Below are 22,774 nucleotides of genomic sequence, written 5' to 3'. Positions count from 1 at the left end.
CTGCCTTCAAACCAAATTCACTTGTTTACTTCTGGAACATTTTAACAATGACATTCATCGTCATTACTTTGGGTTTTTATTGGTCCGTTTTATTTTTGTTCCTAGAGAGTCATGTAAACCACTTCCTAGTGGTGAATGAGAGTTTCCCACCATTTTACGAGTTGATTAGATGCAGATTTACAGAGAAAGACTTGTACGTCGAAACACCTTGGTTCACTTTCCAGCCCCACCCAATCTTAGTTCCAGTGTTCTTATCTGTAAAATGGAGATAACACAAATATGTGGTTCATGTAGTTGTTGAGTGGTAGAATGGAAGAATGTGTGTAAAGCATCTAGAGTGATTCCTGACCTGTAGTGGGGATTCGGTTCATTACAGCTGCTTGCTGTCATCTTCGTTACTCCAGAGCTCTGTTGAGTGGGGTGCAGAAATCAGTATTCATCGTTAAGGTGGCCTGAGTCTCAACACCTGCCCGTGTGTGATATGAGCCCTTAACTAAAACAGTCTCCAGCCCCTCTTGGTGAATCTAAGTCCTAAGTAACACATGTGAAGTCCAGCTCCAGTCACTCGTTATTATCTCTGCCCCAGTGACTCCTTGGAGATTTCTGTGAGGCAGGAAGTCTGTACTTTCATGGAACCAAGAGGAGGGCAGCCCTCTTTCCACTGCAGCACAGGCTCTGCTCTTGCAAAAGCTGGAAAATTCTAGTAAGAGGCTATAGGCAGCACTAAACAACTGCCTCCACGAGCTCATGTGATCAAGCCACTTCATATCCTCTTTGGATCGAGGTGGGAAATAAGTGGATAAGTGCTGAATCACTCATTTGATTCTCACAGAGGTTATGAGCAAGGCAGGGCAGACACCATCATTAAGGTCCAAGTGAATACACTCAGATCCAGCTATTTTCCACGATGTTGTTTGTTAAAAGAATATGCATATTATATTATAGTATTATAATATATATTATATTAAAAGACTATGTATATATAAAAGTTACAGTGATCACAAACACATTTTTTCACCTTTGTTTATGAGTCTGAGAAGCTGCTCTGCGTTATGTCCTCGGCTAAACTGAGCGTCCCTAAAATACCCAAAAAAGTGATGTTCAGGTCCTGTGAACTGGCTCACATCGGTCTTCTCTATATTCACAGCTCTTTCTTCTAGAAGAAATGAGAGAGCGAAAGTACGATGGGTATGCTCGAGTGATACAGAAATCATGGAGGAAATTCGTGGCCCGGAAGAAATATGTCCAAATGAGAGAAGAGGGTATTGTAGTCATTTGGTTTCATGAATTTGCCAGATCTAAGAATACTTTTGAACTTAGATGAGTTACAAGTTCATTTTACTTTGCATATAATGTCGTGTGTTGAAACCTTGCATTCATTTAAAGTTTCTCTGTGTCTTCCCACGCTGAGCGTTTTCCTCCTCCTCCTCGGGGATTGATCCTTCGCCCTTCTCTGCCCTTTTGGGAATTGCAGCCTCTGACCTCCTGTTGAACAAGAAGGAGAGAAGGAGAAACAGTATTAACAGGAACTTCATCGGGGACTACATAGGGATGGAAGAGCACCCGGAACTCCAGCAGTTTGTGGGCAAGAGAGAGAAGATTGATTTTGCAGACACAGTGACCAAGTATGACAGGAGGTTCAAGGTACACGCTGACTGCCCACCTCTGAGAGTCACCAAACAGATTCCTTAGTTTTAAAAGTAACTCGTAATTTTGCTTTTCTGATTACCAAAACAGAACATGCTCGTTGTAGACAAATTTAGAAAATGCAGATAAGCCAAAAGTAGCCACCTGTACCCAGAAACAATCACTATTAACATTTTGTGTGTATCCTTTAAAACTTTTTTTGGAAGGCATACATTTGTATATTTAGTTTTACAAAAATGAGATCTACCTTACCTGCTGGTTTATGTCCTAGGTTGTTTTGCTCTTAAAATATGCCAGGGAGAACTTTCCATATGTGTCAATATAAATTATTTTGTTTAGCTGCGTAGTATCCCATTCAACAGTTGCTTCACTATATTTTTAACCAGTTTCTCATTAATCTGTTCTCAGTGGGCTTTTTTTTTTTTTTAAACCATCGTAAATAAAAGGATGCAGTGAGCATCCTTTCACATGTCTTTGTGCATTTGTCTACTGATGCTTTTAGAATAAATTGATAGGAGTAGACTCATTGGATCAAAAGATTCAGGATATAAAGTGAAGTGTTCTTACCCATTTTCCCTGAACAAATGACTATTCAGGGCTTTCACAGAGCCACTGGGGGCTAGCTGATTTTTTTTTTTTTACCTCTTTCCTTAGACATTTTCTTTTGCCTGATAAAATCTTGACCCTAATAGTGAAATGTGAAGCCACAATAGCTTATGGGCCCATTCAGAGCTTTTTATGTGTGTTGGTTCTTGTTTGTTTTTTTGGTCAGGAAAAAAAATAATGAAATAAATAACAATATTAATTTCACAAGAAGGATGATGTTGTTTTGCCAAAACCAAATCATTCCTTACAACCGGAGTATGGTACCAGCTGCTCTGGTGGCAGATTTGAATGCAGACATGAGTGCTTAAGTCTCTAAGTAGTGTTTGAGTATATAATACAGTATGTTTATATTAGATTTTTAAGGATTGTCATTGAAATGAAAATTTATCAATTTTAAAAAGTAAAAATTTCATGGGCTCACAAAATTTATATATGCACGGATCCCTGAGAGAGAAACATTCTGTAGCAGATCATTGGTAGGGTCGTCCTATGTGTTGGTTTGCCCTGAGACCTTAGGTGTTGTCCTGATGGTCTGCCGTTTTTGTAAGTCAAAGAGAGTCAAGTATCAGCAATTTTACATATGTCAACCTAAGAATCATGAACAATGTCCCCTTTTGCTCTCGAGGGACTTAGATGATAAATGGAATGGCCATCCGATGGTAGTGAAAGTTCACTGCCTAAAGCAGCGTCCCTTCACCTGGTCACAAATGCCCTTTGTGTGGACTGTTGTCACTCTGACACTTTTTAAAACACCTCTCCTTGCAGAGCGTAAAGCGAGACTTGCTTCTTACTCCGAAATGCTTGTACTTAATTGGACGAGAAAAGGTCAAGCAGGGTCCAGACAAAGGCCTCGTGAAGGAGGTGCTGAAGCGGAGAATCGAGACGGAGAGGATCTTGTCTGTGTCCCTCAGGTGAGTGGCCAGGGCTGGGGGCAGGGGAGCCCTGTCTCTCCTCAACAACACCAACCGCTGTTCCAAACACAGCCTGGAGAAAGGCCCGGTCAGGCTCCCCAGTTGTAAAAATCATGATGACGTGAACCCAGTTTCCTCTTCTTCCCAAAGAAGAGCTCATCTTCATGGCTCTCAGGGAGTCCCAAGATGACGAGAAAAATTTGCCTTCTGATGTGCTCCTCTGATCAAGGGATACCCAGATCCTTTGTTCCCATAAAGTTTGAGAAATAAATGTAGTATGTGAAACAACCAGCACAATTGCTGTTATTGAAGTAGGGCCAATGCCCCCAAGCCCACCTCGCCCCTGTTGAAGACCTAACCCGCTTCACCAGGAAAGGCCCAAGCACAGGTGGCCATTAGGTCATCAGTACTGCTTTTTAGTTTGCTGTGACCTCTGACTGTCCTAGGTGGGAAGTTTCTTTGGACTCCTTGAAGCCCTTCATGCCTATTAATACCGAGGGGGGAGTACAAATTGGTCTCCATAATCTATAGCCCTGGAGTCATTGCCAAATGCTCCCTTCAACTCCAAGTTCACAGGTAGGGGCCCTTGCTCTTCCTGTCAGCACTATGGCTTGCTTTTGGCAGAGGGGCTTCTATGCATGCTGAGACTTCCCTAAGTCCCCTGCTAATAACTCCCAGACTAAGTTCCCTCTGATGAGAGGAAATCCTCTCAGTCCACAGAAGGCAAAGAAAAGAGGAAGAAAGGCCCCTTTGAGCCCAGTAGCTTCCTCCTTGAGTCACGTCCCTGGCCCTTCTGAGGATAGCACTGCCTCTCTCAGGGCAAGCTTCGGGCTGCCATTGCATTAAAAGCAGAGATGTTCTGGTTACTTGTGAACATGTCTTCCTGGAATTTGGAACTCTTATTCCACACAGCAGACAAAACTGCTGCTCTTGGGAAAAAGCAGGGGTTTTGTGTGCTCAGGCGTCTGATTTACCAGGCTAGAAATCCTGGCTCCAGTGTGATCATCCAAAGCAGATTTTAAGTTGTGTCCATTCTTGCCTGTGTCACTGTGGTTTCTGATTCTATCTGCTCCCAATTTTCCTGATAAAGAGCCAGGCAGTGCAGTGAGGTTAAGAGTTTAAAACCCTTCGGTTCAGGATGTGGTAGAACTAAGCAGATGAGTCCATCGGCAGCCTTTTGCAGCCCCACCTCAGGTGGGTCTCAGTGCCATGGATTTCACGGAAACGCTCTAGGCGCTGTCGGGTTTTCCTCAAAGGTCATTCTGAGAATTCAGCTCATGGGCCATGACCTGCTGGCCACAGTCTCCTGGCTAGCTGGGCCCTGAGGCTGCCCTTGCTGGTCCAAGGAACCCAACTGGAAGCTTCTCTTTTTTTCTTGCATGGGGACCAGTTATACCTGGGCTAAGCTGGGTGAGCTGAAACGTGCTGTGCACACTTGGCAGTAGCCGTGGCTACAAGCCCAGGAGTCACAGCTTTGGGCACATTTGCTGATTACTCTGAGAATGATCGTTGTTCTTTCTATTATTATTGCCCAGGTCTGTCTGCAGCCTTCAGACCATCAAGGAGTGCTTGATCATCGTATGCCTACATTTGTATCAAGCACTTTGACACTTAATATCTTATTGATCAAGTCTTTGAGGCTTATCAAGGTTTGGGATATTCACACTCAAGTTTGTTCCTTCTGTCTTTTTTTTTTTTCCCCTCCTCTCTCAGCCTCTGGGGATACAGTGTCTCATAGTAAAATCAGATTCTTTTTCTACTTTCTCTTTAGTATTCATGATCTGGACATTTGCTTCCTTGTGGCCTTTCCTTGTTAGAGGCTGTAATAAAATGAGGTACTTAGCCTGAAATTTATTCTGGATCTAGGGGAAAAAAAGAGCCTGAGTCATTTAAACTTGTTATATCTGCATGTTACAGTTACTGAGCCCCAACTTGCGAAGATTAATACCGTTCCCTCATTTCCTTCAGCTGTTGGGTTAGGCTAGTAATCTAAACCAAGTTAGGAATGCAACCACATGGGTCGTGGAGTGTGAAATGGAATCCAGAGTAGAAATGGATTGTGGTACCAGGAGAACGTGTGTGTGTGTGTGTGTGTGTGTGTGTGTGTGTGTGTTCTCAATGTATTTCAGTATTGGCATAGAGAAAATTTTTAACAGTTGTCTAGCTCTTCGGGAAGAAAGTTGTAACGTGTTTTGAACACTTAAGGACGCTTACTTCTTGACTGTTGGCTGGAATGACCACCTAATGGATTCTTCTAGTTCAGACTATCAAAGTGTCCTACAAGCTTCATCTTTCAGCCCGTCCCTAACTCTTACAACTACTGGGAAAGCCAAATTGGCTCACAGCTCCCTATTCAAACAAACCAACCATACAAAAAAATTACGGGACAATATGGGGAAATGTGAACATAACTAAATATTTGATATGAAGGATTTATTGTTCATTTCTTTATGTGTGATAATGGTATTGTGGTTATTTTTATTTAAGGAAGCTTTATCTTTTAGAGATACAGACTGAAATATTTAAGGATAAAATAATATAATATTTATACTCTGCTCTAAAGTAACCTAGCTGGTGTGTGGAAGTGGGGGGAATGAGACTGTAGATAAATTTGATTGTCTGTGGCTTGATCATTGTTGAAACCTCCTGACATGTGGAGGTTCATTCTGCTATTCTGCTTTTTTAGATATTTGAAATTTTTCATAATAAAAAGTTTTTCCTAATCCTTCAATAGACATCATATTTTTAGAAGTCTTTACCTTTTTGTTTTTTGTTTTTATGGTTTGTTTGGTTTTTTTTTTTTTGGGCTGCATTGGGACTTCATTGCTGCGTGCAGGCTTTCTGTAGTTGAGGAGAGCGGGGGCTACTCTTCGTTGCGGTGCGTGGGCTTCTCATTGGGTGGCTTCTCTTGTTGTGGAGCACAGGCCCTGAGCGCAGGCTCAGTAGTTGTGGCGCACGGGCTTCGGTGCTCTGCGGCATGTGGGATCCTCCTGGACCAGGGCTCGAACCCGTGTCCCCTGCATTGGCAGGCGGACTCCCAACCACTGTGCCACCAGGAAAGCCCAAGAAGTCTTTACCTTTTTATAAATGGTAATATATCTAGTTGAATTATAATTGAAATTTTAAGAAAAAGGTTTTTTTAACTTACAAGAAAAAAAATAAATTAGACCCAATAGCTCAGAGAGCTACAAACACTACAGTTACTCAAAGGGCCAGGAAAGTCCTTATCTAAATAAAAGTTAGACCAAAACACTGACACCTGCATTTCTGCCTTCATTGAAGACGTGTGAGACTATCAGGAGGTGACCCACTGATATGCAGGTGAGACATCAGATTTCCAAGGCTTTGGGGATTCTGCTGACAGAAGGCCCAGAATGAATTTTTGACGGATCCTTCAAGAGCTGCTTCTTATCCAAGAACCGTATACTGACCTGGCCTCGCTCTTACTTGAAAAACTCAATTTGCTGGCAGGGTGGCCACAAAGTTCAGTAGCCCATGTTCTTTGCCTTCCCGTCGTACGTGATGAGATTGGAATTATAAAGTCTCCTGTGTGGGGTTCTCTCTGATGAAGCTTCTAGACCTCCTCGTCCTGACAGCTGACCCCCAGAGACCTAAGACCAAAAGCTGTGGGGCTGCCTGTCTGCTTCGGTAGATTTTCCGGTACTTGTGCATACTGGGGAAATCAGCCTGGAAGAGGGGGCTTTAGACAGAGGCTCCAGCTGCCCTGGGCACGACATTCTTGCCTAGACTGTTTCATTGCCTGATTGCCCTAAACCTCTGGCAAGAAGAACAGGCTGCTTCACTACTTGTTCAGCTGACCTGACGCATTCCTGAAATCTTGCCTTGCTGTGGCTTTTGAGCTTTTGGAAACCTGGAATTTCTCTATGATTTTGGACTGATCACCTACCTTTTGTTCAGCTCTGGATCTGAAGGTGAACGAGACACAGTCCCTGCCTTAAGGAGCTCCATCCCATCCTGGAAGGAGGAGCGGGGCCCTGAGTAAACATGGGGCACACAGCTTACAAGTGTTGAGAGACTGGTATCCAGGATACTCCTGGGACACAAAAGATGGCAGTGAGCCTTTCCCCTGGGGTCGGGTGAAGCTTCTCCCAGGAGGCCCGTGCTGAGGCCCGACACCACGTGTACCTGCACTTTCTCAGAGAAATTAATGTAGGATCCCCAATTGGTGCCACTGGTGTCTCTGGGTGGTAGAATTCTGGATAAGGTTTATTTGCTTCTTTTTTTTTTAACCTCTGTAGTTTTCAGTTTACTAAAAGGAGCATCTATTTCATAAGCAGGAAACCTTTTTTTTAAAAGGCTGAAATAAAGGCAGGGGCCGTCCTACCTGAAACTGCCTTTTCAGCTTTAAAAAAAAAAAAAAAAGAGTTTACCCAGGGTTTTGTAACTAATATTTTTGTGAAGAAGATCTTGGTTAAGGGAGTGAAACAAGATTTTCTAGTGTTGTCAGCAGTACAACAGTAAGCCACAAAGGAGAGAGGATAAAGAACCAGTAGTCAGCCAAGCCAGGGACTAGGAAAGCATCTTTCAACACGGCCTGCTATGCCAATCGTCTGTAAGGAATTGCAGCTTGAGCATATGAATAAGACGGGGGTGAAGTCCAAACATAAGTCTGAATTTTTAGGAAAAAAAAAATGTAAAAGCTTTGTTTTCAGATCTAGGAACCTGGGCTGAGGAGAGGGGAATGAGTTGAGACTCTGGCCTGGGTAAAGATGATTTCCTAACTCTCTGACTCGGGTCACCAAAGGGAGGGGTTTTTGAATTTGATGGTTGAAGTCAAAGTATCCAAACAGCCTCTTCTCATTTCCAGACTCATGCTGATAATTGACCTTGATGTTTTGGCCTGCTTGCTTTATTTCTTTTTGATCATGAAACTTCTAATACATCTGAGCACATTAAACTACTCAAGGTTTCCTGTGTTGGACTCATTTAATAACCCTGTTGAATAATCACTCTCCGGCCTAAAGTACAGCCAGGCAAACAGACATGCCCAGACATGAGTCAGGCAGCTGAAATGGGAGTATCACTCCACCCCACACACCAAAAAGTGGTGCTTCTTGTCTGCCTCTTCCCCGTTGTACACCCTCCTTCCTAAAGCAGAGGTCTTCTTAGACCTGTGCTAGGATGCTGGGACTTTATTTCTTTAATTCCAAATGACTTGGCAGAGCTGTTGTGAGCAACTTTTACACAAGTGCCTTTTGGAGTTTTGAATTGCTGTCACTGAAGTGATTAAGACAATTCCAGACTTTTCATCTGCCTAGAAACAGGCAGATGATAGGAGCTTTGCGGCCACACCTTCTGAGGTATATTATTCTCACACTTTAAGAAAAGATTCCAATTCCAAGTTTGGAAAAGTCCGTGAACAAGGAGGTATAGTGGAGATTGTGAGCTGCCCTGTAATACCCATTCTCTCCTTTCCATGTTAATAGCTGGCAGCCCACCCAGAGACTACGTTTCCCAGGCTCCCTTCACCTAGGTGTAACCAAGTGACACAGTGCTGGCCAGTGGGGTGTGAGCAGAAATGACATGTACAACTTCCTGGTCGTACGTGTAAAGAGGAGTAGACGCCTGGCTCCCAGACACTGTAGAACTGTCACGTTGGCCCTGAATTGCTTTTACACATGCTCTTGAGTGACAGAGATTAAAGCACTGGTTGTCAGGGTCTTCATCACAACAAATCCTGGTGCAGGTAGCATGGTTGTGATGTAGCGATGTTTGAAAACAAACTTTTTTTTTTTTTATACAGACAAATTGTCCTTAAATTCCTGATTTTAAAAGTCATGTGAGAGAATATTTCCCTTATGCTTTTGGTGGGCTATAAACTTCTTTTAAAAGCAGATTTTAGTGACTTTATTTTTGTACTTCATTGTGTTGTGTTTTAAAGATTTTCAGTTATTACAGAGAGAAAGACGGTAGAAATTTAGTGCTATTTTACAGGCTTAAAAAAGGAGTGGAAAAAATCATGGAATAAACAAAACTGCAACTTTCATTAAGTCTTTCCAATCTCTTTGCAGTACTATGCAGGATGACCTTTTTATTCTTCATGAGCAAGAATATGACAGTTTGCTTGAATCCGTCTTTAAAACTGAGTTCTTGAGCCTCTTAGCAAAGCGTTATGAGGAAAAAACCCAGAAGCAACTACCTCTGAAATTTAGCAACACGTAAGTTGGGATCTGGGGCCTTGATCTCACTGTTGAGGTCCAGGCTGAGAGGAGGGGAGGCCTATGGGGTGGGGGGGATGGGGTCTGACTGGCTTGGGTGGCTCTGAGGAGCCCTGGGTGCCTTGGCTTCCCCCGTGGACTCTTAGGGCCTGCAGAAGACAGTCTGGATGGTTGCCACAGGCTTTGAAAACGTCACTTTTGCATTTCTGTGAGATAATGACTTCATTGGATGGTGTATTTTATCCTTTGAACAAAGGTCACCAACGTGAGGCCAGGAAAAGGCAGATTTTATATATCACCAATAAAAGAATATTTTATTTAGCAGAGCAGGCAGAAGTAGTGTAAGGCTGAAGCAGAAGAAAGTGATTGGAGTGGGAGCTTAAGTTCCCAAGATCAATGCATAATACAGTGTGTTGGTGGGGCATTTGGAGACTTGGGGGCTGTGGATGGCTGGCGTCTTGTGTCTGGGCTCTCACCTGCATTTGCTTTAACAACATTGTCTCGTGGACCAGACACTGGCGGATTGTTGAACTTCTAATCTCATGTTTGCTGAGTGAGTTATTTGGCTTTTTTTTCCTTCATAATTTCCCCATCTATAAAATGGGGATATCCTCCACTCTTCCTACTCACAAGGAAGAAGCCAAAGTAAAGCCTTAATCCCGTAAGGAGGGGACCTTACCATAACTCATGCTGCTGTGGTTCCAGTGAAATAGATACTGGAAGCAGAATGAATTCATTACAGCTTTTCCAAAGAACAATTTGGCCATGAGTACGGGGGGCAATTATTTTTGTCTGGGAATTTGTGATAAGGGAATAACTCAAAAAAAAGGAAGACTATAGCCAAGCCACTGAATAGAATAGACGGCTACTTGCAATTATGATTTTTCTGTCTTAAAACATGAAAAAATATAAGGTAAAAAAAACAAAATATGAAATTGCATTATGTAGGCATATAGGCAATGTGGAAAATAAAAACTGGCTGAGGAGTTTTGCAGTGGTGAGTAAACTTCCCTTTTATTTGGGTCTTGGTTGCTAGTGTTGTCTTTTTCCTCCCTGGGGTAGGGGTGAGGGTGGAGGAATCGAACTTTAAATAGTAGCCACATTCTGTGCAAAGAAGACGTGACCTCTCTGTGTCTGGCATCTCTCAGTCCTCCACGAACACAGACCTGGGCAATCAGAGAAGCACAGTGACATACCGCAGCGGGTGTGGCCTGGTGATTGGCCTTTCTTTCTGTTCCCGGGGCAGTCCCACCTGTATCCACTTGACAGAGTGACAGTGCACCTGTACTGGGGTACCTCCCTCACCAACTGGTGTCTCCCAGGGGCTGGACCCCAAATGCTCTGCCTCTGTCTGGGAAACCCACGGATGTCACGCCTGTCTGCCGGGCCCGGTGCTGGTTCCGATGATCCAGCGTTTTTATAGCACGTTTGCCCAGCAGCACAACGCCATGCTGGGGACTATGAACCGCACTTTCTCACTGCTCCATCCCGACTTGTTAATTCCAACAAATATGCTTGTCGCAGGCTTGAACTCAAGTTGAAAAAGGAGAACTGGGGTCCCTGGAGTGCAGGGGGCTCCCGGCAAGTGCAGTTCCACCAAGGCTTCGGTGACCTGGCCATCCTCAAGCCCAGCAACAAAGTGCTGCAGGTCAGCATCGGACCCGGGCTGCCCAAGAACTCCCGTAAGTGTTCATGGGCCCCACAGGCGGGACCACTGCTAGGCTTCTGGGCTTCCCGCCTGGCCCTCCCTCACCCTGCCCTGGGCCAAACTCTTTTCCTACCAAATGCTCATAACACTGCGCAGATCTGCAGGGCAAAGAACCAGTACTTTGACTGCTTCCTGTGGCTGGGGTTTGCTTCAGATTGAAACATTTCAGACTAAACCAACATCAAGGCAAATGGGCAGGTTAAACCTTTCTGAATGACTTTGTAGTTATGGGTAGTATTCCTGGCATTACAGCATGAATTGTGTTTAAAACAAATCAGTTTGCTGGCTTTACATTTCCCAGCCCTTTCCAGTCCGATCTTGTCAACAATACAAACCTCATCCTTTCTGTCAATTTTATTTTTTAAATAAATTTATTTATTTATTTATTTTTGGCTGCGTTGGGTCTTCGTTGCCACACGCGGGCTTCCTCTAATTGCGTCGAGCGGGGGCTACTCTTTGTTGCGGTGCGCGGGCTTCTCATTGCAGTGGCTTCTCTTGTTGCAGAGCACAGGGTCTAGGCGCGTGGGCTTCATTCAGTAGTTGTGGCACACGGGCTCAGTAGTTGTGGCGCACGGGCTTAGTTGCTCCGCGGCATGTGGGATCTTCCCGGACCAGGGCTCGAACCCGTGTCCCCTGCATTGGCAGGCAGATTCTTAACCTCTGCACCACCAGGGAAGCCCTTTTCTGTCAATTTGAAAGAAACTGACCATATTTACCAGCTCCCTACAAGGTTTTGCTCTGTTACTGTGCATCACATTTAATACCGCCCTCCTTCACTGTCAGTTGCTTCATTAGAAGACATACATGCAGTAACTCACAGCACGGTCTGACTCCTTTACTGGCCTTTGATTCTTTTTCTATTTATAAATGATATTTATAAAATTATATTTATAAGGCACAGTATAGAGTAATTACATATGCTGTGTACTCATATAATGTAGATATCTTTACAGAATGCAGCCCATGTGTACGGTCGATGAAGAGTATGCCAGGTCGGGAATTCCCTGGTGATCCAGTGGTTAGGACTTGGTGCTTTCACTGCCGGGGCCTGGGTTCGATCCCTGGTTGGGGAACTAAGATCCCGCAAGCCACACGGCCAAAAAAAAAAAAGAGTGTGACAGGTATAAAATAGGCCTTTATGACATCTGTCTACAAGGCGCACATTGGCACGTACTATATACTCACTAATACAGTACAGAGAAACAGCCACTCAGAAAATGTTGGTATATATCTGTGTATCAGTTGGTATTTGCGGAAGACAGCACATTTAGGTGGGATTTTTTTAAGAGACTTTTATATAAAAGGACTCTTTGCAGGGGTGTTGGCAGGGTTAAGGGAACAAAGTTGGGACTCAGGCAAAGAACAGCAGGATGCCACTATTACCCCTAAGGATATAGGTAGAGGAGACCCCAGAAAAGAATCTGAAAAAGAATGTATATATATCAGAGTCACTTTGCTGTACACTAGAAACTATAAATCAACTGTACTTCAATTTGGGGAAAAAAAGGAGGAGACACCCCAACCCCTCTCTCCTCTGGCACCCCAGTCTCCTGCCGGTGCCTCCCACTGACCAAACCCAACTGGAATGCAGAGGCCTAGCACTCCATTGGGCTCAGAACCCAGGGCACAGAGCACAGCAAAGGAGAGCTGCAGATAACCAGCAAAATGTGTATGAGCAATGCTCAGCAGGCCTCAAAGTGAAACGTTGTCTAATACGGTGTTTTATTTTATCTTCATGGGGAAAAGGGGGCAGGAAGGGGGACACCCTAACCTGGCCTCCTCCCCTTGCCCCAGGACCTGAGACCCAGCTCCTCTGCGTTATGCTGTCATGCCTTATTTTATCTTCATGGGGAAAAGGGGGCAGGAAGGGGGGACACCCTAACCTGGCCTCCTCCCCTTGCCCCAGGACCTGAGACCCAGCTCCTCTGCGTTATGCTGTCATGCCTTATCACTTCCTGCACCCCTCTTCCAGCTGGTTTAATCAGCTTCATGTCCTGAAGCTCCTTCATGTCCCACTCGAGACCTTGTTTACTGTGTTCCTTTCCAACACATAGTCTCTGCAGAGATCTCGTCTGGCCCCCAGTGGCCCTGCCACCCCAGCCCTAATTCTGGCCCACATGAAGCTCCATTTGGCCCTGCTTGTTTTCTAACACTTGCACGTCTGTGTCCAGGGTATCAGTCTGCTTCTACTCTTCAGGGTCTCTGTGTTTACTTCGAAGACTGTAGAATGCAAACTCTGGCGAGAAAGGCTCTGGACGAAAGCAGAGGTGCTGGAGCTGCGGTGTCCTTCACGCCAGTGACCATGACGTGCAGCAAACACAGCCTCGGCTTCTGTGGTGCTGTGGTCAGAACATGAGTGCTAACATTCAGATGTCTCCTCTGTCTCTTTGCAAAGTCTACAACAATAGAAACCCCTTTGTAAGCTTATTAATACCTCTTTGTAAAGCTATTGGCTCTGACATTTCAAGTCCCTCCCTCCATCACATGTCCTCCAGCCCCTCCCATCCAATAGCTGCCAGGACAATTCTTCCCTCAAACAGCCGTCTCCACTGCAACCAGTCTCTTGCAGATCTGACGGAGACCTGCGTTCCAAACTTCTCAAAAGTTTTCCATGAGCAAAAAACCATCGGGAGCCATAAAACCAGCCAGTAGCACCGATTTTAACTTTGTCTTGCGGGTTTATTTCAGGTCCTACCCGAAGGAACACCATTCAAAGCAGAGGTTATTCCAGTGGGACTCACAATGCCAACTACCCAATGAGAGCCGCCCCTCCACCACCAGGTAAGCCAAGCATGCGCCATAGACTAGACCCAGATGTGTAAAATACCTTGAGGAAGAAACGCATTAGCCAATAAGTGCCCACATATTAGCCAGCCGTGAGCCATTTCAGTGCCAGATGTACTCCTCCCAACACAGTGGCCCTACCTGTGACCCCGAAATCCAGGGAAGGTATGTATGAGCTAGTGAGAGTGCACTGTGGCTGAGTTAGCGATCTGCATTTCCTTACCTGGCAATGTTACCTCCCTTAGGAAAGGCTTTGTACATCAGTAAGAGGAAGTAGAGCCCCTTGTCCATGACAACCAGAATGTCGCCAGCTTTTAAGTTGTAGGACACTGCCTCTATGGACATTGGAGTTTGCAAGGTATAACCCCACCACTACTCAGCTCCAGGCAAATACCACGACAATACTTTGCAGCTAGTTAACAGCTGAGTGAATAAATAGAAAGTCTATTCTTAATCAGATAGAATCTAGGAGAACTGCTCCAAGAAATAAAGTAATATCTGAGAGAATACAAAATTGATTCAGAAAAAGTTTTAGATCTTATGTTTCATTTTTCTCATTTTTTTAAATGATAAAAATATAGCATGCAAGTCAAAATCCAAACCCAAATAAATGTAAGAGGTTTTGCCCTTAAATAAATCTGTTTAGTATTGGAAGAGTACTCTCAAAACTCACAAAATGTTTTTCCATCACTCACAATTCAGTTAATAAGAAACTGTCCCCAGAATGTTTGATGTTAATAGGTTTAGGATTGTAGGTCTGAAAAGGGTCATCTTGGGACCACACTTGACTCAGATCATCCCAGACAAGGGAATTTATTTGTAGCAGTGTCCAAAATAAGCAGTAAAAAGCATTTCTTTTGTCTCCTGCTCTGGAATCTCACAGTTGCATGCTAAAGTATGGACAACCATGCCTATCAGTGAGAAACTAATTCTCATCTCTTTTGGAGTCCCCATCCTGCCTGCCCCAGCTGTCTTTCCTCCCCTCTGCCTTTATCCTTGAAGAAAATCCAAGCACAAAAGAACCTAAGAGAACCAGTGTAGTATTTTGTTACTACTTATGCGCCAGCCGCCCGTGCAAAATCCTGGCCAGACCACCTGGAAAGCTCATTTGCCTCAGCTGTGTTGGCCACAGTCGGCTCAGACCAAATACCTGACCTTGAGCACAGCTCTCAACCTCTGTATGTGACAGTTTCTTCACCAATAAAATGAGGCAATTGGACCCCAATCCCTTACATCAGTACTTCTCATACTATCTATGGTGAAGGATCAAGGGCTTGGGGTTTTTTGTTTTGTTTTGTTTTGGGTTTTTGTGGGTTTTTTTACTTAATTTTTAATCCGTCACAAGCTATACTTTTGTAAGATATAATAAAAGTTACTAGAAGAATGGAACTTTAAAAGCATTCAAAATATAAGCCAAAATTTCTTATTAGATTCAACAGACATGAGATATGTCTGTGAAACTGCTGTGAACGCTTCTAAATGCTTGCTCTTAATTTCTGAGCTTATTGATGGTGGGTGGGTCACGAGCGGCACGGGGCAGTCCATCTATGGGACCCCTTTTGAGTATCATGGCCCTAGAACACGTCCCACTCTGGATGCCCTTCTGCTGTCCTTGGCAACCTTGGCAGCAAGTGGGGTCTCACCAAGCTCCTTGTTTCTTTCATGAAGAAATTGACACTCTGAAAGGTCAGGTATCTCGCTCAAGGTCAACACAGCTATCAGAGGCAGGGCCAAACCTGAACCCCGAGTCACCTTATAAACTAAGGGTCATCCCACTGGTACCAAAGAGTTCTTCTCTTAATTCGGATGGAAGAGGTTTGCTTTATGGTGGGTTCACCAAAAGCGTGCCTTGGGGAGCCTTGTTCCCCTTCACTCTTCCCCAAATCTGTCGGTGGGAGAAGAGATAAGGGCTTCTTCATACATAGCTTGGAATGACAGTGCCGCTTTCAGCCAAGGCGCACGGTTTGGAGCCCAGCACCAGAGTCTGTTACTTACCAGATAATGTGATCTTGACCAGGAACAGTTTGGCTAAGACAGCTTGCTCTCTCCAGATTAATCCAACCAGCGGCCACGTCTCCCCTGCCTGTGTGGAGTGCTGCCTTCACCTCCCGCAGCAGCCTCCTGCAGAGGACACCCCGGACTGACCCCTTGAAAATGGATGTCCAGCTGTTCAAACAGCTGCCTGCCAGCCCTCTTGAATCACAACGTCATCATTTTTCTTAGACCCAAGAATGTGCCTCCCAACTAGTTGCAGGCTTACCTTTCTTTGACCACTGGCTTTGGAACCCTGAACATCTGGTGGTTCTAAAGTCGGGATCAACAAGCATGCATGAGCGTCTGCTACGTTCCAGGCACTGGCCGGGCAGTGTACAATGTCTTGGGCTCTATTCCTCGCAAAATACGAGCAGTTATGCCCTCCCTTATTTCAGAAGGGGAAACTGAGGCCTGGCAAAGCTAAGTAACTCACTCGTGGCTGACGGGCGGAAAAATATTTGGAGAGCCTTTAGCATAGGATCAGAAATTTTCCGCTTTGTTTTCTCCTCTTTCCCACTTCCTAGGCTACCATCAGAATGGAGTCATTAAAAACCAGTTTGTGCCGCATCCCCACGCTGCTGGAAACCAGAGGTCAACTCAGAAGAGCCTGTGCCCTTCTATGGCTCGCCCACCCTTACCACGACAACAGTCCGTTGGCTCAGACCGAGTGTCACAGACGCCGGAGAGCTTGGATTTCCTCAAGGTCCCAGACCAGGGTGCTGCAGGGTAAGAGCCCCACCTCCCATGGGTGAAACTCACGACCTCCATCTCCACCAGCCACACTAAGGCTCGAGGATTTGGGGGGCCACCCATGCATGATTCTCAAGGTCGGTTTTCCACCCACGTGTGTTGTCATCCAGCCCCAAGGCTGTGAGGCCCTTGGTTGGCATTTTCTAAAAGTACAGCCAAGTTGATCCCACACACCTCATTCTCCAGAGAGGCCTTATCTCGGAAACATCAGAAGAGGGGGTCCCCTTCCACCCTGAGATCTGATCACTCTGTGACCTTTTTTGCTCTCTGGGATGGTTGAGGAATAATGGGGGTTTCGATTTATGTCTGTGCCTGAAGCTGCGTAAACACAACGGCGCAAGGAGTCATTAGATACGTAAAGAATACCATCCCAGCATTCTATGAGATGCAGATGTTTGGTTATGAAGACAAATCTTCAGGGCTTTAAAATGAGACCCTCTCTGCCTTTCTATAACAGAAAATGAAGAGGGGAAGAAAAGAAACCAAGGCTTTTGAGTTGGAGGAAGTAAAGATTCCTGGAACTCTGTGTAGATATTCAGAGTTATCCGTGTAGGAAGGGGGTTTGCTGGGTCCTGTGGAGTCACCAGGCATATGACTAGGGCCAACTTCAAGACAAGTGAGTGAACTCTGCCAGGGGGTAGATTTTGGCACCAGTAAACAAAAGAACATTCCAGTAGCCCAAAGATGAACTACCCTAGGATGTAAGGAGCACCTTGTCCCTGGAAGTATTCAGGCACAGGCTGGATGGAAATCACCAGGCTGGAGTATTATAGAGTGATGGTGTCACATACCAGATAAGGATGAGAATCCTGTGTCAGCCCCTGTTACCTGTCTAATACTGGACCTGCTCCTAACCCTCTCTGAGTTTCATTTTGCTTACCTGTACGCTGAAGTAATACCACCAAGCTTGCAGGGTTGCTGGGGGGAGGGGCGGGGGGGGGGGGGGACAAGAGAAAATCTACATAAAACACCTACCATGGTTCCAGGCATGTAGGAGGCTACTCAGCCAGCTGTAGCTCGATGACGATGATGGTGGTGATGAAGCAATCATTATCTCATGGTGGCTGTGCTAGTGGCTTTTTTTAAAAAAATATTATTTATTTATTTATTTATGGCTGTGTTGGGTCTTCGTTTCTGTGCGAGGGCTATCTCTAGTTGCGGCGAGCGGGGGCCACTCTTCATCGCGGTGCGCGGGCCTCTCACTATCGCGGCCTCTCTTGTGGCGGAGCACAGGCTCCAGACGCGCAGGCTCAGTAGTTGTGGCTCACGGGCCCAGCTGCTCCGCGGCATGTGGGATCTTCCCAGATCAGGGCTCGAACCCGCGTCCCCCGCATTGACAGGCAGATTCTCAACCACTGCGCCACCAGGGAAGCCCTGGGCTGGTGACTTTTGAGGAATCTTCCGACTCTGCATGATTCTCGGTAGTTCTCTCTGCCGAACCCGATCGTGGGGTTACTGCAGCCCACTCTTGCCCTCCCTCCTGCCCATCTCCATTTTCTGTTCTCACCGTATCTATAGAATAATAAAGAACTTTCAAGTGTGATCAGGAGACTTGTGTACAGAACAGGGTGGTGCTGGGTGAGAGGCAACAGCTCCTTCCTCTGGGTGGGCAGACACCCATTCACCTCCAGGCCTTATCAAAGACCGCAGAGCTCTTAGGGACTTTTCCAGACGTCACCAGCTTCTTTCCTGGTGTTCCTTTTCCCCTAGCAAGTCTTACCTCATTTGGGCTACAGAGAGGAAAGCACCTTGGTTTTATACAAATGGCCATCAGGAGAGTGGCTGCCACTTTCTATTAGATCTCTCTCCGTGCTCCCCCAACTCTTGCATAAGTAGCTCTATCCCACCAGTTCTAATGATCATGGTTTACCTGATTGGCTTGGTCTAAAGAGATGGTTCTCATACTTTAATGTACACCAGAGTCACCTGGAGAACCTCCTGGCCCACTTCTAGTATTTCTGATTCAGTAGGACCAGGGGAGGGGCCACGAATTTACATTTCTACCAAGTTCTGAAATGATGGTGATGCCGCTGATCCAGGGACCACATTTTGAAAACCACTTGTCACGTCATTTTGATGAAACCAGGGGAGTTTCTGTATAAAGGTAAATTGGAAGGGTGCTGTGGAGGCAACTGGAGCCTTACTCCGTAACCCAGGCCTATACTATTCAAGTGGACGGAAGAGACTAAAATAATCAAACAAGGCTTCCTGGGCCCAGTTTGATTTCCCGAAGTAGGCAGGGGATTAAAACCAGTCAGCAAAATGCACCAGATCTCTTAGCTCTGTCTGCTAGCTTCCTACTTGCTTTGGTTTTGGCAAGCAAAACCATCTTTCCAGCCTGCTTTGCAAGTTACAGACTTGCACACCAGCCAGCTGGGAGCATCTGTCAGCCAAAAAGCAGGCAATTTAGGAACATTGTGTCTTAACCGAGGCTGCTCCCTTCCAGCCCTCAGCTGCGCCGTTCCCTATTTAAGTCTTATCACACCCCTTGCCACCTTTAGGCCTAAAGATCAGGCATACGTGACGCTATTTTGGCAGTGGCTGTGAGGCTGGAAGGAGAGGGAACCTTCACAACCATCTACTAGGCAGTAAGACCTTCCTGTATGTAAAACTTGTGTATAAAACTCGTATGAGGCACACTGAGTCCTGTAGCTACAAGAATCCCAGCCAGCCTCCTCTTTGTACACTTAAATCTGCTGTGATGCAAATATCCCTTAAGAAATCATACTCTGATCAAAAGGCTGAGCTTTTTCTTAGTATTTATTTTCTAAAACACATAAAGTCAAAGTTAAAATAATTTCTAATGTGGCCAGAGACTTTAGACAAGCATTTCAGGGGCCTCGTGGTTACCTACATTCAACAGTTCTTCTTTGCCAAGAAAACATGAATTGCATTTATTCCGTGGGACATTGCTGGAGCAAACAGGGACCTTTGGGGTCCCGAGCTTGTACCTTTCCACAAAGACGAGAGTTCCTGTTTGCATTACAGTCCCAAACAGTGCCCTTGAATTTACCAACCTATAAAAGGGAGATTACCACCAAGTCTCCTTGGACTTTCAACTCTTGGGTTCATCTTTCCTTTCCCTCTCCCACCACCGATGCACTTTTCTTTATAGACATATTTAGCATAAGCAGTCATCTCTTTTGGATCATGCAATGTGGATAAAATCAAATGGTGTAATTAGCACCTCAAGTTAATTCAGGAACGTCTTTGTCAGTTTATTTTGGGTTCAGTCAGTTTGGGTTTTGTGTTTTTGGGGTTTTTTTGTTTTTGCTTTTGGAGAGAACATGAAGCCCTCACTAAATTAATTACCACCCCAACTGGATTCTTTACCCTTGCCATGCCATGTTTGTTGTCATCGTCATTATTATCATTGACCAAGAAAACTAAGATGTACAAGGCATCATAATAACCTTGTAGTCCCTTAACATACCTTTTGAACAGTCTGATTCAGGTTCAAGATCTTCCTGAGTCTCGGGAAAAGAGAACAGGTAAAGCAAGAATCCATATAAATAGTTCATTCATCAGCCTTTGCTCCGGCTTCTTAGGAACACTTGATTTGCCAATCAAGTGTGCTTTATATTTTCCCTCCTATAACTGAGATGTACATAATCTACCTCCAGTTCATTACTGGAGGCATTAAAACCCAGACTGGAAATGTTTTTTCTGTGGGCCTTTTTAATCCTGTGGTCCATTTCATGGGAGGACAACTTCAGGAAATTTCAAGATACTCCAGAGATTAATCCAACTAGAAGTTGGAGAAACAGGAAAATATTGAAAGTGCTCAGCGGTAGGGCTTCTGGCCATGCCACAAAAGAAGGATCGATAGAAAAATTTAAATGCTGCCTGTGTGTCTCTTGACAGGATTCTCCTAATGGAGCCATATTTTTCAAGGAGCTTAAAATCTCCAACCAGTGTCCAATAGCAATATTTCTTAACCCATAATCTGCAGGAGTAGCAGCCATATCCTGGCCCAGGCAGACACGAAGCTTAGGAATTCCTGGCATCCGTTCCCAAATTTCCAGTAATGTTTATAGATTCAACCTTTTGGAACAGCGCACATTTTAAAGAGCCAATGAAATAAAATGCCATTATTTTCCTTCTTGGAATTTCAAGACATAAATTTCACATCTGCAGAACGAAGACGTGATATTTGAAAGCTTAATCCCAGCTCACCCTGTCATAGATGAGGCACACCCGGGTGTCCCAGAGGTGTGGAGACTGCAGAGAAGTTCACAGAAGGTGGCCTGGCCATGTGCAGAGAGCACAGATTCACACTTGCAAGGACTGGGTATGAGTCCCGGGTCATTTGTTCCTTCCTTCATTGATTCATGCATTGAATATTTACTGAACTATGTGCCTTCTGTGTGCCACGTGCTGGCCACATGGATTGTTTCACTGATTACCAGCTGACACCCTCGTGTATGTCACTTAATCTTCCTACACCTTGGTTTCCTCACCTGTACTGTATAATAGAGCTAATAATCAGAAATTTAAAACCCAATCAGGGTTTCAGGAAGATTAAATAAGGGCTTTGTAAACTATAAAGCACAGTGCAACTTGAAAGTTTATTTATATTTATTTTATGACTGTTATTCATGTGGTTTGGTCTTGCAGGGAAATAGTAATATTCTACCAGGATTGAGAAGTGGGTGTCCCCTGGCCCAGTGGCTTTACCCTCAAGGGCTCAAACCTCTGGCCTGCACAGAGCTCTAGACTCCATGAGGGGCTAAGCTTCAGGCATTGCTGGCTTTAATGGGGGCAGAATGGGCAGCCTAGCGAAGCCAAGACAAGGGGACGAGTCAGGGAGACACCCTCTCCCCGTCCCGCTTCCCTGACACACACACATCTAATAGCCATGCTGCTCTCTGTGGGCTCAGGGCAACAGCAGAACGGAGAGCTGAGAGGTAGTATTGCAACAGACACTAGCTGCATTTCAATAACTAAATAAAGTCCAAAACTCCTTCTCCTGCTTTACTATTCCACAGTCTTTTTCTAGTCAAACCTCCTTTGCTCCAATCACTATAACAACCTACATCCCAGGAGCAGAGCGAATGAACAATCCCTGACTTTACAGAGCTTTGTTGTCATTGACATCACTTGGCGTTTTGTGTTCTTGTGGGCTTCTGGCCTCTTGTGGCTCAGAGGTCGGTCGGCATCCTGATGTCTCAGGGCAAAGGCACCACTTGGTCTTCCCAGGCACTAAAACAGGGCTTCTCTAGCAGTGCAGGTTTTCACAAAGCAAACTGGGTATAATGTGCTTGATTACTCAGGAAACTTTGTGGTGTGGGTTATAATGTGACTGCATTGGATGTTTAATTCCCTACTCAGAAAAAGACCTGCTGTAAAAGCAAGGTGCTGTAGCCGAGCTTCTTCATGTGTTTCTTTTCTTAATGAAGAATAGACACAATAAAGTGGTTAAGTGTGTACAATCCCTTGGTATCCACGGGGGACTGGTTCACACACACACACACACACACACACACACACACACATACACGCCAGATACAAAAACCCGTTCATGTTCAAGTCCCTTATATAATATGGCACAGTATTTGACATAGTATTTGCATATAACCTATGCACATCCTCCTGTGTACTATAAATCATCTCTAGGTTACTTATAATACTGAATACAATGTAAATGTTATGTAAATAGTTGCCCTGCCCAGCAAATTCTAGTTTTGCTTTTTGGAGCTTTCCGGAATTTTTTTTCTGAATATTTTCCAATCTCAGTTGGTTGAATCTGTATCTGGGATGCAGAACCCATGGATGTGAAGGGCCAACCGTACAGATTACCCTGAAATGATGGGTCACATGGTAACAGGAAAACTAAATTACATTGTGCCAGAGTTACATATAATGAAACAACTGGATTTGCTCTGTGATGCAGAGTTTTATAACTATATACCAGTGGCAATAGGAAACATAACTTTGTCGTTGTGAGTCTGAAATTCTTGCTCCTGCCCCCATTATCCCAATGAAATAGCTGTTTTTATAACAGTTTTCAATCATGGGAGGTTTCTTTGGAATACAAATATCATAAAACGTGAGCCCTACCAAAATTATCTAAATCCTGCATATCCATTACAAAATAAATCTAGGCAAAGCACTTTTAAATGAGTGAAAGTGAGTTATCATGAGGGTAGTGGAGG

At 44.8% G+C, this 22,774-nt stretch overlaps 1 protein-coding gene across 2 annotated transcripts in view; it reads left to right on the top strand.

Annotated features, from left to right (window-relative positions):
- MYO1E (myosin IE) overlaps positions 1–22,774 on the top strand; it is a 202,243-nt gene that overhangs the window by 166,963 nt on the left and 12,506 nt on the right. For both annotated transcript variants that reach the window (XM_068552626.1, XM_068552635.1), the window contains 7 exons: positions 1,148–1,262; positions 1,475–1,644; positions 3,019–3,164; positions 9,197–9,343; positions 10,868–11,025; positions 13,740–13,832; positions 16,394–16,595. In XM_068552626.1, the coding sequence (XP_068408727.1) occupies positions 1,148–1,262; positions 1,475–1,644; positions 3,019–3,164; positions 9,197–9,343; positions 10,868–11,025; positions 13,740–13,832; positions 16,394–16,595 (1,031 nt within the window). The remainder of the gene's footprint in view (positions 1–1,147; positions 1,263–1,474; positions 1,645–3,018; positions 3,165–9,196; positions 9,344–10,867; positions 11,026–13,739; positions 13,833–16,393; positions 16,596–22,774) is intronic.

This window comes from Eschrichtius robustus, chromosome 1 (assembly GCF_028021215.1).
Source record: "Eschrichtius robustus isolate mEscRob2 chromosome 1, mEscRob2.pri, whole genome shotgun sequence".
NCBI classification, from domain to species: Eukaryota; Metazoa; Chordata; class Mammalia; order Artiodactyla; family Eschrichtiidae; genus Eschrichtius; species Eschrichtius robustus.
This window is presented reverse-complemented; position numbering and strand designations above follow the sequence as displayed.